The sequence below is a fragment of the Stenella coeruleoalba genome (genome assembly GCF_951394435.1).
Source record: "Stenella coeruleoalba genome assembly, chromosome: X".
NCBI classification, from domain to species: domain Eukaryota; kingdom Metazoa; phylum Chordata; class Mammalia; order Artiodactyla; family Delphinidae; genus Stenella; species Stenella coeruleoalba.
The window spans coordinates 122417963-122431594 of record NC_137152.1 but is presented as its reverse complement, the minus strand read 5'-3'; the positions used below and the strand labels follow the sequence as shown (position 1 = coordinate 122431594).

Below are 13632 nucleotides of genomic sequence, written 5' to 3'. Positions count from 1 at the left end.
CTAGCTACTGAAGCGGCCCCTCCCAGAGCCGGGTCCTGCAGAGAAGGAGAAAGTGCTGGGCCCCAAGGGTCAGTCGGGCCTGCGGCTTCCCCTCTCTGCCCTCCGCCCTCGCCTCAGCTCCCGCCTCCGCCCAGAAAACCCAACCGCCTGGGGGCGGCCGAGCGTCAACGGGCCCTCCTGGGACGCCGGACGCGGAGAGCAGAGGGCGGGCCCGACGAGGGAGGAAGGAGTGTGCCGCAAGGCACCGTGGGAGCCTCCGCGGGCTCCCTCCCGCCAGCGCTGGGGCGCGGCCGATGTAGCGCGCATGCTCTCCCCCTTGCCCGCCCCGCCCGCCGCGCGGAGCCCAGCCCCGCCGCCGCCGTACCAATCAGAGCCTGGGAACGAAGCCCGGCGCGGCTTGCGAACCGAAAGGGACTGAAGCCAGGAGCGGAGGGCGGGGCGAGGCTCCGCCTCCGACAGCAAGCCCGCGATTTGAGCCAATCAGAACACAGCCTCCCTCCCCCCGCCAGCCCGCGCGTTAGCGGGCGCGCGCAGGCGCATCTTCCTATTTCCGGCCCGCTCACTAGCGTACCGGCTGTTAGTTGGTCACGTGGCAGGCGCCAGCCAGAGAGCGGATGGAGCTCCGTAGCAAATCATTCTGCGTAGCAGAGGAGCAGTGTGCCGTCTGCGGCAGCAGGCGCACAAGGTACAGTGACAGCTAAGGAGTGCTGAGCTCCGCTGGGAGGTGGGCGGCCCAGGCGGCCCGCCCAGGGATGAGGAGCAGCAAACAATGGCGCTGCAGCCAGAGGGAATGGCAGTGATGAAAGGCACAGGAGCCAATTTTAGGGTTAGAATTGAAGCTATGAAAAACAGAGGGCTTACAGGCTGCATGAAATGACATTATGCATTCGTCAAAACTCACGGGAGTGTACAACGCAGAGGGAAATGTAACTGTGGACTGTAGTTAACAATGTATCAATCTTGGCTCAAACACATGTTAACACTTGATACAAAATATTAATAGGAGAGGCTTCCCAGGTGGCGCAGTGGTTGAGAGTCCGCCTGCCGATGCAGGGGACGCGGGTTCGTGTCCCGGTCCGGGAAGATCCCACATGCCGCGGAGCGGCTGGGCCCGTGAGCCATGGCCGCTGAGCCTGCGCGTCCGGAGCCTGTGCTCCGCGATGGGAGAGGCCACAGCAGTGAGAGGCCCGCGTACCGCAAAAAAAAAAAAAAAAAATTAATAGGGGAAACTGAGGGGGACGGGGGGCGGTCCACGGGAACTCTGTACTATCTGCTCACTCCTGTAAATGTAAAACCATGCTAGAAAGCAAGCCCACCGATTATTTTCAAATGAAGGCTTGGGTTAGGAAGTAGATTCAAGGGGTATCATGGTGATCGAACAGACAGGACTCGCTTTTGGTTTGCAGGGGAGGGAGGAATCAAGGACAGTTGCCAGGGCTCGAGCAACTGGGTAGCTGGTTGGGCCATTACCGAGATCAGACATTGGTAGAGAAGCTCAGCGAGCAGTTGGACTCAGGCATCTGGAACCTGGCAAGGCAGCGGCAGAGCAGGGCTCGGAAGAGGCTCCCAGAACTCCAGGGTTCCCTTCCCCCGGGACCCAAAGATGGCTCCAAGCTATCAGACATCTCCAAAGCCCCGACAAAGCTCTTCCCTTCTACTCGGGCTTGGCAGGAAGCACTGTGCCAAAAGGATGTGAGGTCCACATCCACAGGGATGCAGAAGAGCCAGAGAGGGGCATACACACACCCCCAAAAATGTGCACGCTCGCACAGGTAAACTCCCCAAGGCCACTGGGTGAAGTTTATTGTGAAACCTCTCGGGGTGAGGATGGGATGGGCAGGCCAGGGCAGGGAGAGAAGCATGTGCAGGCTCTAGGAGGCTGAGTCAGAGGCCTCTGAGCTGTCCTTGACATCGGTGCTCTCTGTGGTCTCGCTGACCTCACTGAGGTCTTTGCTGTCTCCACCGCTATCCTCCGCAGCCAGGCCCTTTTCCTCACGACTGGCCTCTCCCGAGCTCGGAAGCGAGTTGCCCTTGCCCTCCACCTTGTTCTCGATGGAGCCCAGCACCACGTGCCTGGCCTTCTCCTTCAGCTCCAGGTGCCGCCTCAGCTGCCACCAGGAGCCCGGGGAGAAACGGGAGTAAGGAGACAGCACCTAAGTCTCTAGACCACGAAGGCCCTCTCCTGCTGCCCGTGCCTTGTCCCTTGCTGGCGGCGGGGGGCAGGATGAGAGGCAGCAGAGCCAGGGCAGGAAACAGGACTGAGTCCGACTCCCAGCGGGGAGCCCTGGCACTGTCCCCTCTGGGCCTGTTTCCTGTCCTGGAAAGTGGAGGTGCTTACGGCTCCCTCACGAGGCTGCCGTGGAGCCCTCTGAACGGCCCGGGCCCCCGAGGAGCCTTGGGCAGAACCCTGACTTCTCTTCAGCCCGGTTTTGTCTGGCCCCTGAGCCTTGGAGGCCAGCCACAGCCGTCCCCAGGCCCCGCGTCTCTCAGCACGTCCAGGGGCCTCCTCCCTCTCCTCTCACAGCAGCCTCTGGGCAGGACGGGCTTCTTCCTCGGAGAATGGAATCTTGGGCCGATGGCCTTCGTTAAAGCCCTGCCGAGGTCCGGCTCCCCGCCTGCCAGCTACGGAAGCTGAGGTGAGGAGGGCCAGGACTCCCGGCCACGCAGCCTCCAACTGTCCCAGGCCACCCCTGCTCGCCTTGACTGGGGACCGCGGCCCTGGCCCCGCAGGACTCTTACCTGCAGGACTCTTACCTCATCGGCCATCTGGGTGAGATCCCGCTTCATCGCGTATGCGTCTTCTCCATCTGCATAGTATTTGGGCTCCACTTCGCTGATCCTGGGGGCAGCAGGTGGAGAGAAGGAGGGCAACCCAAATCGGGGGCAATTCTCCTCAGCCTTCTGGTATCATCTGCTAGTGGGGCAGGGTGTCATTGCCCCCCCAAGGACCCTTTGGGAGACATTTCCAACATGGTCTTCCCTCTGCTTTCTCCAACAGTAAGTAGCACCCAGCTCCTTTATCCCCCCCCCCACCACTGGCATCCTGCCACTGCCCCTCGTCCCTAACCTGGCCACCAAGGATCTGTGTCTGTGGTTTCCTGTGAACTGAAGCCCTGAATTTGGCAGTCCCCTCCCTTCCCCTCCCCTCCCCTCCCCGCCCTGCTCCCTGTCACTTCCTGGGCATGCATGGCTGGCTCGTATGCCTAACAATTGGAACCGGGGAGGGGTGCTGCGGCCTGGGCCTCTGTTCTTGGTGGTCGTTACCAGGCAGTGTGGCCCCTAGCCCGAGCAGCTCAGGGGCCAAGCCTGCGCTGGGCAGTGTGTATGCAGACCTGGGCACCCTGCCAGCCTTAAGACCCTAGAACTGTCAACCACCAGAGGCATTTGCATCCAGGCCAAAGATCCTGCCTCAAATACCCAGCCCGGAGGCCACTTCCCTTCCCAACAGTCCCTCCTCGTCCCCCACCAAGCTGAAGCTGACGCTGTCTCAGTGGGCCCTCCACGGACAGCCCATCTCAGCCACCTGGATAAGCCAGACCTGGGGACCATCCCACTCCATGAGAAAAATCTAGATCTACTTACTGAAAGTTGAGGGTGTTGGAATAGAGGTGCAGAGCGGCCCGGTTACTGCAGGGGAATAAGGCACTGCTGAGCTGTACAGACGAGGCCAGGCAGGGACAGCACGTCCAGGTCCTGCCCCTCCTCCCGGTCCCCCTCCCCACTAAGCCCACTTCCCGATCTTCTCCAAAAGCCAAGGCAGCCCAGGATCCACATCGAGGCAGTATCCCCGCTGGTGGTGGTGGGATGAATTGGGAGATTGGGATTGACATATATACACGAATATGTATAAAATAGATAACTGATAAGAACCTGCTGTATAAAAATAAATAAAATAAAATTCAAAAAAGACCCAACAAAACAGACAGTATCCCCCTACCCACCCCCCTTCCCTCGGCCCTGGCTTCCACCTCTTCCTGACATGCAGGGAGACGTATTTGGCATTGAAGTTCTCGATCATGGCTCGGGAGGCCTGGTCCATCAGCTTCTGAGCCAGGCCAAGGCGCCGGTGGGAACGCTTCACAGCCTGGTGGGAGAAAGGTGGGACCTCGGGGCGGCTCCAACTAACTTCCGCCCCCGCCCCCACCAGACCCTGGGTGGGCCCTACGCACCAGCGAGGTGATGTGTCCATGGGGCACGTCGTCCGGGTCCTCTTCCCTAGAGCAAGAAGAAAGGAGAGGGGCTAGGCGTGAACCCCAAAGTGCGTCCAGTCCCGGGACAGGGGAGTGCCAGGACTCTCCAAACCCCAGGCAGCAGCCAAAAGACATGTGCAGCGTCAGTGGAATACTGTTCAGGGCTAAAACGAAAGGAGCTCTCGGGCTTCCCCGGTGGTGCAGTGGTTGAGAGTCCGCCTGCCGATGCAGGAGACACAGGTTCGTGCCCCGGTCCGGGAGGATCCCACGTGCCGCGGAGCGGCTGGGCCCGTGAGCCATGGCCGCTGAGCCTGCGCATCCGGAGCCTGTGCTCCGCAACGGGAGAGACCACATTAGTGAGAGGCCCGCGTACCGGGGAAAAAAAAAAAAAAAAAAAAAAAAAAAACTCTCAAGCCATGAAAAGATGCGGGGGGAGACTTCAATGCATATGACTTAAGTGAAAGGTGGTCTGAAATGGCTACACACTGTATGATTCTAATCATATGACCTTCTGGAGAAGGCGAAAGTATGGAGACAGTAAAGAGATCAGTGGTTCCCGGGGAGAGGGGAGGGAGGGAGGGAGGGCAGTGAAACTACTCTGTTTGATACTATAGTATCGGATACTTGTTATACCTTTGTCCATGGAGTGTAGAACTACTACTCAAAGAGTAAAACAATGTAACTATGGGTTTCTGCAATAATGTAACAGCATCGGTTCACCCATTGTAACAAATTTGCCACAAGATGTTAATGTGAGAGGAAACTGCACTAAACGAACAGTCTATTAATTAACAAAACGAAACAAACAAACCCAACCCAACCCAGGCAGCAGCCATCAGACGCGTGCGGTGTCGGTGTCCCTCCTCCCCCCACCCCCACGGCAGGCACCAGGCTTGTCCCTCCGTCCTTGGTGACTCACATTTTGGCCAGGACATACCCCACAATCTTCCCATTCTCATCCTCAGCGATGTAAGAGAGCTGGGTGACAGGGAGGAAAGAGAAGGCAGAAAACAAGTTCCTGTCAGAGCTGGAGGCGCCCTTATCGGACACCTGGCCCCAGCGCCTGCCTGTCGCTGTGTGCATGACAGACAGAAGCCCATCGGGCAGCGAGTTCAGTGACAGCTCCTGACCTCCAGGCCAAGTGGCTTGGTTTTCCCACATCACACCGTGCCCCCTTTCCTTAACCCAGAAGAAGTGGACAGACACAGGTGGGAATACTGCCCCTACCTTGGCCCTGTTCTTCGGCCCTCTTCAAGGCGCCTCTATCCATCTCCCGCCACCCCAGCCGGAAACACTCAGGGCCTCATTGACCCATGCGCCCCCCGGACTCTTCACGACCTTGCGCGACCTCGCCGGCTCGTCCCAAGCCGACCCAGGGTGGAATTTCCTTGGCCTGGTTTCCCTCATCCCCAAATTCAACAGCTGCCCACCTGGGGCCAGGAAAGGCCATGGTAGAAATAATATTTCATCTGGTAGTTCTCGGGCAGGCACAGGAGGTTGCAGTGCTGCATGTTCATCAGGTCCTCTGGCTGCGGGAGAGGACGGCAGTGGAATGCAGTCAGGCTGGGGGCTGCGGTGACTAAGTAGGCCTCGGTCGTGTTAGAACCCTGCTCTGTCTACTCAGCGACCCCCGCCCCCCCACAGGGCTGGGCGGGCGCTGGGACTATCTGTCTCCGCACAGGCCTGGCCCACAGCCGCTGTGCAAAAACTGACTGTTCCAGGAATGAACGTTGAGCTCCAGGAAGCTCCCCGACACCATCCAACGGAAACCCGACATCCGGAAAGAAGGAGTTCGCAGCCCCGGCCCTGCGCCCCTGGCTCCCCCGGCCTCCTCTTCGGGTAGATCCAGCCCCACGGGGACGTGGCCTTCACTTTTCCGCGCCGGGCGGCCGAGGGCGCCCAGGGCGGCTAGCCCGGTGATCGGCCGGGCCCATCGGGAGCACGCGCACGCGGCCACCGGGCCCCGCTCCCACGCGGCGCGGACAGCCTCCGGCCCCGGCCCCTCACCCTTGCATTGCGGATGTTCATAACGGCGGCGGGGCTCGCGGCTCCCAGCGGGTCGTGAACGCGCAGTCAGCTGCCACCGCGCTCCGAAGCGACGCCGGGGCTGCCAGGCCGGGGCTGGGGCTGGGGCTGGGGCCGGGGCTGGGGCTGGGGCTGGATCTGGATCTGGATCTGGATCTGGGTCCAGGATCGCGGGGACGGCGGCGGAAGAGGAGGCGCGCGCCGGGCCCGGCCACCGGCCGGAAGTGCGCGCCGCCGAGCCCGCCCGCCGGGCCCGCCCTCCCGGCCGCTCGGCCATGCGCAGGGAGGGCCAAGGGCGGGGTGGGGCCGCTCCGCGGGGCGGGCCGGGCCAATGGCCGGGCGGGCCCCGGCGCGGGGCGGGCCTGTTGGCAGGGTGGGAGGGTCCAGCGCGCGGGGCGGGTCACTGGCAGGGCGAGCAGGTGCCCTCCAGCCAAAGGCGGCGGTTGGTCCCCCACCCGACACCCCACAGACGCTCACACACACGGGCAGTGGAGCAGGCTTGGCTTTATTCTGCGCCTCGGCGGGCGGGGTCGGCGGGCGGAGACCGGGCGCTGAGGGCCGGGGCCGGGGCCGAGGCCGGGGCGAGGCGGCTCAGCAGGTCACTCAGCATCTCCTCGCACATGGCGAGGCACCGCGGCACGTGGAAGCAGCCTGCGGGGAGAGGCGGGACGGCGGGTTGGGAGGGCCGTGGGCAGCCGAGTGCTCCGAGCCCCTGGGCCCCGCTCTTTCCCCCACTCACCTTTGAAAGGACCCCCCTTGATGGTGAGGGCGATCTTCCCTTCTCGGTTCAGGTAGCCAAACCATTCCCCGTACTCGGGATCGCGAAACTGCAATAACAGTGAGGCAGTGACAGGCAGCGCCTGCAGGAACCGCCCAGATGCCACAGGCCTGGGAAAGGGGCGTTCACCGGTCCCACTAAACCGCTACCTGGGGTCAGAGCCCGGGCTGACCCCCGGCTCCAGAATCAGTGCTCTTAAATGAGGTCCCGCCTCCTGGACAAATATGAAAGCAAGGGGCTTTTCCTTTTCCTTTTTCTTGTGGGGGGGGGGGTGGTGGAGTTTTGAGTCTGCAGCTAGTTACCCCACCTGGGGAAGGGGCCGCAGGCTGTGAGATGAAACGTTGCAAGATGGAATTTAAAACAAAAACAAAAACAAAAACCCTGCTTCGGACTACTGAGCTTGCGCTCTAGAGCCCGTGCGCCACAAATACCGAAGCCCGCGCGCCTAGAGCCGGTGCTACCGACCGCAGTGAGAAGTCCGCGCGCAGCAACGAAGACCCAGCGCAGCCAAAAGTAAATAAATATAATTTTAAAAAATAACAATGTAAAAAGAAACGGAACCCTGAGGAAGTGCTGACCTGCCATGTAACTTTGTAACAAGTTATTCCTTTGGAGCTCCTTGTTCCCTGCTTCAGAGGACTGTCTTGCCGTGGATGAGATTGTAGATAGCGCTACATTGTAGATATCCCGTACAGAGGTCTGACTTCTCCCTTGCTCACCACAGGTCCCAAACACACCTCCCCCTCCCTCGGAGCCACCTGAAGCCTGCCCCTGCCCAGCAGCTCTGTTGACCCTTTCCAAATTCCTCGCTTCTCTCCTGCCCAATTCCGTCCAGATGCTCCAGGATAGACCTCAGAGCCCTGGCCTAGGCCCTTCCTCCCCAGATAGACCCCCGAGTGGAACCCCTTCTCAGAAGGACCATAGAAGAAATCAGTGACATTGAAGTCCACTACCAAAAATGTCTTTTTAAATGGGGACCTATGAGTAGGTGTATTCTTCATGGGGGTAAAACTAGTTCTGTATCTGTTCGTTCTATCTTCCCAGTGATATTACCCATGTCCTTACTTATTATTCGACTACTGGATATGACACGGGAAGATAACAAAGGATTTGACTGTTTTCCTGTCCAGCCTTTCCATGGATGTCTGAATTTTTGCTTTCTGTATTATGACGATTAGTGCATAGTGAATTACCTGTTGTTTATAACTTTTGTGATTGTTCAGTACAATCTCTCTTTCTTGAAAATGTATTCCTTAAATTTCACTTTATGCAGTTAAGAGCGATCACCTCGAACACATGTTCTCTATGAACGCATTCAATCTTAACATATATCGCCTCTGGTCTTGTGGCTCCCGTGTTTGGAAGCAGTGACGAGCGTGTGCAGTACTTGGAGATGCCTCTCTAACCACAGCATAACACGAACACATTTGGAATTTCTACTGGTGACAAAGTCGGACGCTGCTAATACTGTGGTTCACTGCTTTCATTCATGATGGACGTGAATGCTGGATTTCAGTTAGAGGTTAGTGCAAATAAAGGTGGAATTTTCTCTCAGGTTTCAAAGCCCACAGACCTCAGAATAAGACCCCCCTGTTGTAATGCCTCCCGTACTGGGGTTTACTAATGGAGTGAGTCGTGGCTTTAGAAACACATCGGGAATCTTCCTTCGTTCCCCGTCACGCTCAGCGCCCGAGGTGCCCGTTGGCAGCAGCTGGCACAGCTCATCGCTCTGCTCACGGCACTTGGGCCTCTGCGGGGGGGCGGGGGGGCTGGCTTCCTTCCTACCTCGCAGATGATTCTCTCTCCTTTGCTGGGCCTGCCTATTCCCTCTTCTCCTTTCCTTCTGTACTCCAAGGTTACCTTGCCTCACGTGGCCAGCCCACACCTCTCCCGCTCGACCACACTCTGACCCCTGAGCCGCTGCAGCTCCCACCCCGGGCCAGGCCCCCACTCACTAGCCAGGATGACAGCCACAGCCCGGTCTCCCTGCCTTCGCCTAGTGCCCTCTGGCCTCCCCTCCTGAAGCCCCAGCTTTTTTCCTTCCCACTAGCCCCCCAGTCCCCTGACCTTGCTTTATTTCCCAGAGCTCTCATCACCATCTGTGTTTGCTGGTTTACTTGTTTATGGTCGGTCCCACCAGCACCTAATGTGAGCTCCAGTGGGGCAGGGGCCACTCTCTTGACTGAACGGAGGGCACCAGGGCCGGGACTTCCAGGAACTCTCAGACCTACTGAGGGAACACGTCCGGCGAGGGGGGGAAGGAGGGGGTGTGCCGTGCCTGCGGTCTCCTCCACACCGCTGAGGCCAGGAAGCAGCACTTACCTGGCGGAAAGTGTACTCGGCCACCTGGTAGAAGATGTTCAGCAAGGCGGAGTCCCCGCTCTCACTGTAGCCCATGAGGAAGGCGATCATGGCTTCGCTGTGCGGCCACCAGAGCTTCATGGCCCACTCCAGCTGAGAGCAGAGCGGAGGCAGGCATCTGAGAGCCCTGGACCCCACTCCACCACCCCTGTCAGCAGGAGAGTCACCCCCATCTTTCGGGCCCTGGCTCAGACTCCATCTGGCCCAAGCTCTTGGAGCTTAACCACGGGACGAACGCCCCTGGGGGCCTTAACCGCCCATCAGATCGCGACTAGCTTCCTGAGGCAGATGTAGCCCAAGCGGCCCCTCCCAAAGGGCAGGGCTGGGGTGGGCGCCCCTTGAGCCCTGGAATCGCAACCCCGGCTGCTCCCACTGCTGATGCCTTAGGGTCACTCAGAGAGCCTTTCCAAGATGAAGGGCCATGTGTCTCCGCGTGGGCATGGCCTGCGCTCCCTCACGGCCTCCCTGTGCATGTGAGCTTGAGGGCCACCGGCACAGGAGTCGAGCTTCCCACTGGGGTCACACCAGGCAGGTTCACTCCTCTGAGCCCCGGGTCCCCCTCTCTGAAATGGGTGATGACAACACGCACCTCCCTGGGCAGAAAGCCTTCGACAGGCTAGTACCATGTAGCCCTGGGTACATTCCCACCTGGGTGGGGCATAGGCCGTCAGCATCCTGGAAGTAGAAGAGCCCTCCATGGTCGGGATCCCATCCAGAGCGGAAAGGCAACAATAGGAACTTGTCGATAACGTGGGCTCGAAGTTTGGGGTCACCTCTCCGGACGGCGTGACGGAGCAGGAACCAGCCAGCTTCCAGCGCGTGGCCTGGTGAGGGCTCGGGTAAGGCAGGCCGCGTGTCCTCCCCTAGGCGGGGGACTCAAGCGCTGTGCTGACCGCTGACTCCCTTCCTCTCTGCCCCACTGTGGGGCCTGCTTTGAGCCCCCCAGCCCTGCCGGTCTGCCCCAGAGTCACCCTCCTGCTGCTGACACGCCAGCGTGGGAGGCCCGTCCCCCCTCCCCTGCCTGGTCCTCGGTGCGCTGAGGGCGGAGGGAGGAGGGCACTCCCTGCATCTGGAGTCCAGAACCAAGGCTGAGCGCCTCCCTCCTCCCGGGCCGCCCCCCAGCCCACCCCGCCCCTCACCTGGGTTCTGGTGTCTCCCCAGGCAGCCAGAAAGCCCCTCGCCATCCTCGGACACATTCTCCAGCACAGCCTGCCCACCCCGCTGCCGAGGGAGGAGTAGAAGGCAGCTTGGCCTTCAGCACCCCCTGACCCCCGCCCCATCATCCAACGAGAAAGACGCGCCCTCCCACGCCCCCTCCCTCCTGATCTGCAGGCTTGGGTGGCCTCACTCGGAGGGCCTTTGGAGGAGGAGCCGATTCACTCCCAAGGGTCTGGACCTGTCCTAACCCTTGCTTTGGGCCTGGGCCCCTGACGTGGGGAGCGTAAGGCACTGAGCGGAGGCTGAGACCGGGGGGACTGGGCTGTGCAGAGGCCTGGGACGAAGCTGAGTCCGGCCAGGCTTCCTGCTCCCTGACGTGCCTGGGGCTCTGGCACCCACCCCGGCTCCCCCGGGGCCCTCCTTCCCTTCCCGAGGGTTCTGGGCCCGCACCTCGCCCCATCTCCCCAGTCTGTAAAGGGAGCCACCGGCGCCCGGCTCCGGGGGTGGGTGCGGGCGGAGGAGGCGCCCCGGGGGTGGGGCGTAGGGGGTCGCCCTGCCCCCCAGCTCCCCAGGCCCTGTCTGGCGGCCGCCGTCCGCCCGCTGCCCTGCCCCCACCTGCACGTGCCGCAGAATCCTCCGAGCGCACCAGTCCCCCAGCTCCGCGTAGCTGCCCGCCAGCTCGTCGTCGGCCTCCCCGAGCTGCTCCACCAGGCTGAGAAGCATCATGGGCACCGCCATGGACTCCGCGGCCGGGGCCCCAGGGAGCTGGGGCCGGCCCAGCCCAGAGGGGTCCTCCCGCACCCAGTGCACGATCTGATCCATCATCTCCACCGCTTCGCTCTGGGGAGGGATGAGGGGAGGCCCAGGCTGAGGCTGCATCCCATCTAGTCTGGTACCCCAGGTGCCGACCTGCTGGGTCCCCAGCCCTGGGGTGGGAGAACCATGTGCTCCCAGCCACTCATAGGACACCTTCACCAAGGCCTACTCTGGGCCTGGCCCCGGGCTGGGGGCTAGGGCTCCCACTCTGGGGGCGTAGACCATTCCCAGACAGTGAGGTCACGTTTGAAAGCAAGAGGGGGCCCAGGGAGGAGGGAGCGGCCCTGTCCCGGCCAGGGCAGGGCACGGATTGATCCCTGTGAAACTGAGCAGGACCCTGCAGAGCCTTCTGGGGGGTAGAGCCCCTGTGTCCCCCGCCTCTTGTCTGTAGAAAAGCTTTAGCCTCCAAGGCCTTCCCCGAGTTCCAAAGAGCAAATATAATCATAGAAGTGAGAAAATGCAGAAGCAGAGGAAAACAGATAAGCAACACAAAATAATAATAGTTTAGCCGTAAGAGAGAGTCATGGACCTTTAGTTACTCCTCAGGGGCTATAGATCATACCCTGAGTCATATCCCTGAGTTGTTTTGCAGATACTAAGACCCCCACCGGGCGGAAGAAGGTAAGGGCGTGTAGACCCCAGACCACTGGAACCAGAAGGCTGATGATGTTGACTCCCTCTCGAAATACCACCTGGTTACCTCACCACCAAGCAGTCAGAAGAACGTCCATAAGCTGATCAGGTATCCCGCCACCCCCTCCCTCACCTTGCCTTCAAAAGCCCTTCCCTGGTGGCGCAGTGGTTGAGAGTCCGCCTGCCGATGCAGGGGACACGGGTTCGTGCCCCGGTCCGGGAAGATCCCACATGCCGTGGAGCGGCTGGGCCCGTGAGCCATGGCCACTGAGCCTGTGCGTCCGGAGCCTGTGCTCCGCAATGGGTGAGAGGACCGCGTACCGCAAAAAAAAAAAAAAAAAAAAAAGCCCTTCCCCGGAAGCCATCGGGGAGTTAGGGTCTTTTGAGCAAGACCTGCCCTTTCCCCTTGCTTGGAGGCTCGCAATGAACCCTGCATTTTCCTTCACCTGTATACGCACAGTGACAGTACAGTGCAACAAGGGGGGGGGGGTGTCACCAGCAGCCCTGGGCTGTGGGGGCCCAGAGTAAGGACTGACGGTGACGACAGACCCGGCCCTGCACGCAGGACCCAGGGAGGGGCTCGCATGCTGAATGGGAATGCTCTGGCAGCCGTGCCCAGGACAGGCGAGGGCACGGAGACACGCAGGGCAGCCTTCCTCCCATGCACCTGGTACTGCGCGTCCCCTGTCACCCTCCACAGCTCATTCATGGCCATGGTGTAGAAACACTCGCTGAAGATGGTCCGCTGCACCTTGACCGGGCGGCCGTCCCTCGTCAGCACAAAGGCACACTTCTTTGCAGGAGGTGCCACTCGGGCATAACGCAGCAAAAATTCGCCACCTGCTGGTCGGGAAGGTGGCCTGCTAGAATTTGGGTGAGGATGCCACCGCCTCCCCCTTCCTCCCTACCTGCGAGCACACCGGGCCCTTTGCTGCTTCTAGACCCCTCTAAGAACTAGGCACCTCGGAGCACGCGTGCTACAGAGTGACTTGGAGCGGCCTCTGGGGAGATGGGGACCCGGAGGGGGCACCTGCTTTAGCCGCATTCAGAAGCTCAGGGCGGCGGAAGCGCTCAAGCTTGCGGTACAGGCGACAATACATCCACACCTGTGGGGAAGGAAACACGGCTTAAGTCGGGAGCAGCCCAGTCCTCGGGGCCGGGATGACGGCAAGTCGCGGGTGCCCGTGTCGTACCTGCCTCCCCTGCAGCCAGACGTACTTGAGGTCGTCATACACCTGCCCGTCACGGCCAAGGCACGTGAAGAAGCCCCTGTGGGCCCCACGCAGTGTTAGCCGAGCCCAGCAGGCCTGAGTCAGCTGAGTGAGGTGGGGACTCAGCAGGGGCAGGGACCCCGCCCAGGGCCCGAGCAGGGCGAGGCGCACCCGTGCTCCTGGTCGTGGGAGTGCTCCAACCAGAAAGCCACCACGACATCCAGCTCGTGCTCCACCCGCTCCTTCCAGGCCTGCAGGGTCTCTCTCTCCTTCTCCATGTCCTGGGAAACTTGCACTTGGAGGCACGGCTCCCCCTCAGACCTCCCCATCTTTCCGGGTCCCAGCCTCCTCAGTGGGCCCCTTGGTGCCCCAGCTCACCCCAGGCTCGAGTGGACCCCAGGGCTGGGTCCCCCAGGCCCCCAGGCCTCGGGACCCAGCCCTGTGCGGGTCTGCCCTCCAG

At 61.1% G+C, this 13632-nt stretch overlaps 2 protein-coding genes across 5 annotated transcripts; both read right to left on the bottom strand.

Annotated features, from left to right (window-relative positions):
• Positions 1-1669: 1669 nt before the first annotated feature.
• On the bottom strand, positions 1670-6467 carry NAA10 (N-alpha-acetyltransferase 10, NatA catalytic subunit). Of its 4 annotated transcripts, none has more exons than XM_079911468.1 (8): positions 6198-6467; positions 5621-5719; positions 5110-5168; positions 4170-4215; positions 3969-4084; positions 3583-3873; positions 2755-2839; positions 1670-2108 (listed from the first exon to the last, which is right to left on the bottom strand). In XM_079911468.1, the coding sequence occupies exons 1-8, from the start codon at positions 6216-6218 to the stop codon at positions 1872-1874; spliced, it is 954 nt and encodes a 317-aa protein (XP_079767594.1). In that variant the 5' UTR covers positions 6219-6467; the 3' UTR covers positions 1670-1871. The 4 variants fall into 4 exon arrangements, with proteins under 4 accessions (XP_079767594.1, XP_079767597.1, XP_079767596.1 ...); XM_079911471.1 differs by having other exon boundaries at positions 3583-3627; XM_079911470.1 differs by having other exon boundaries at positions 3583-3631; positions 3970-4084.
• Positions 6468-6711: 244 nt separating this feature from the next.
• Positions 6712-13632, bottom strand: RENBP (renin binding protein). Its single transcript, XM_079911105.1, has 10 exons — positions 13344-13632; positions 13155-13230; positions 12992-13067; positions 12629-12801; positions 11128-11352; positions 10494-10575; positions 10003-10178; positions 9316-9447; positions 6955-7042; positions 6712-6866 (listed from the first exon to the last, which is right to left on the bottom strand). Exons 1-10 carry the CDS (start codon positions 13499-13501, stop codon positions 6721-6723), a joined length of 1332 nt encoding a protein of 443 aa, XP_079767231.1. The 5' UTR covers positions 13502-13632; the 3' UTR covers positions 6712-6720.

Excerpts from the sequence above, each read along its gene's own strand:
- NAA10 (XM_079911468.1), bottom strand. The coding sequence starts at position 6,218 with ATGAACATCCGCAATGCAAGG. Across the intron at positions 3,874-3,968 it reads TCCCTGCATGTCAGGAAGAG|CAGGTTCTTATCAGTTATCT; the intron begins GTGGAAGCCAGG and ends ATTTTTATACAG. Across the intron at positions 2,109-2,754 it reads TCACCCAGATGGCCGATGAG|CTGAGGCGGCACCTGGAGCT; the intron begins GTAAGAGTCCTG and ends TCCTGGTGGCAG.
- RENBP (XM_079911105.1), bottom strand. The coding sequence starts at position 13,501 with ATGGGGAGGTCTGAGGGGGAGCCGTGCCTCCAAGTGCAAGTTTCCCAG. Across the intron at positions 13,231-13,343 it reads TCCCACGACCAGGAGCACGG|GGGCTTCTTCACGTGCCTTG; the intron begins GTGCGCCTCGCC and ends TGGGGCCCACAG. Across the intron at positions 9,448-10,002 it reads ACGGCCTATGCCCCACCCAG|CTGGAGTGGGCCATGAAGCT; the intron begins GTGGGAATGTAC and ends CTCTGCTCTCAG.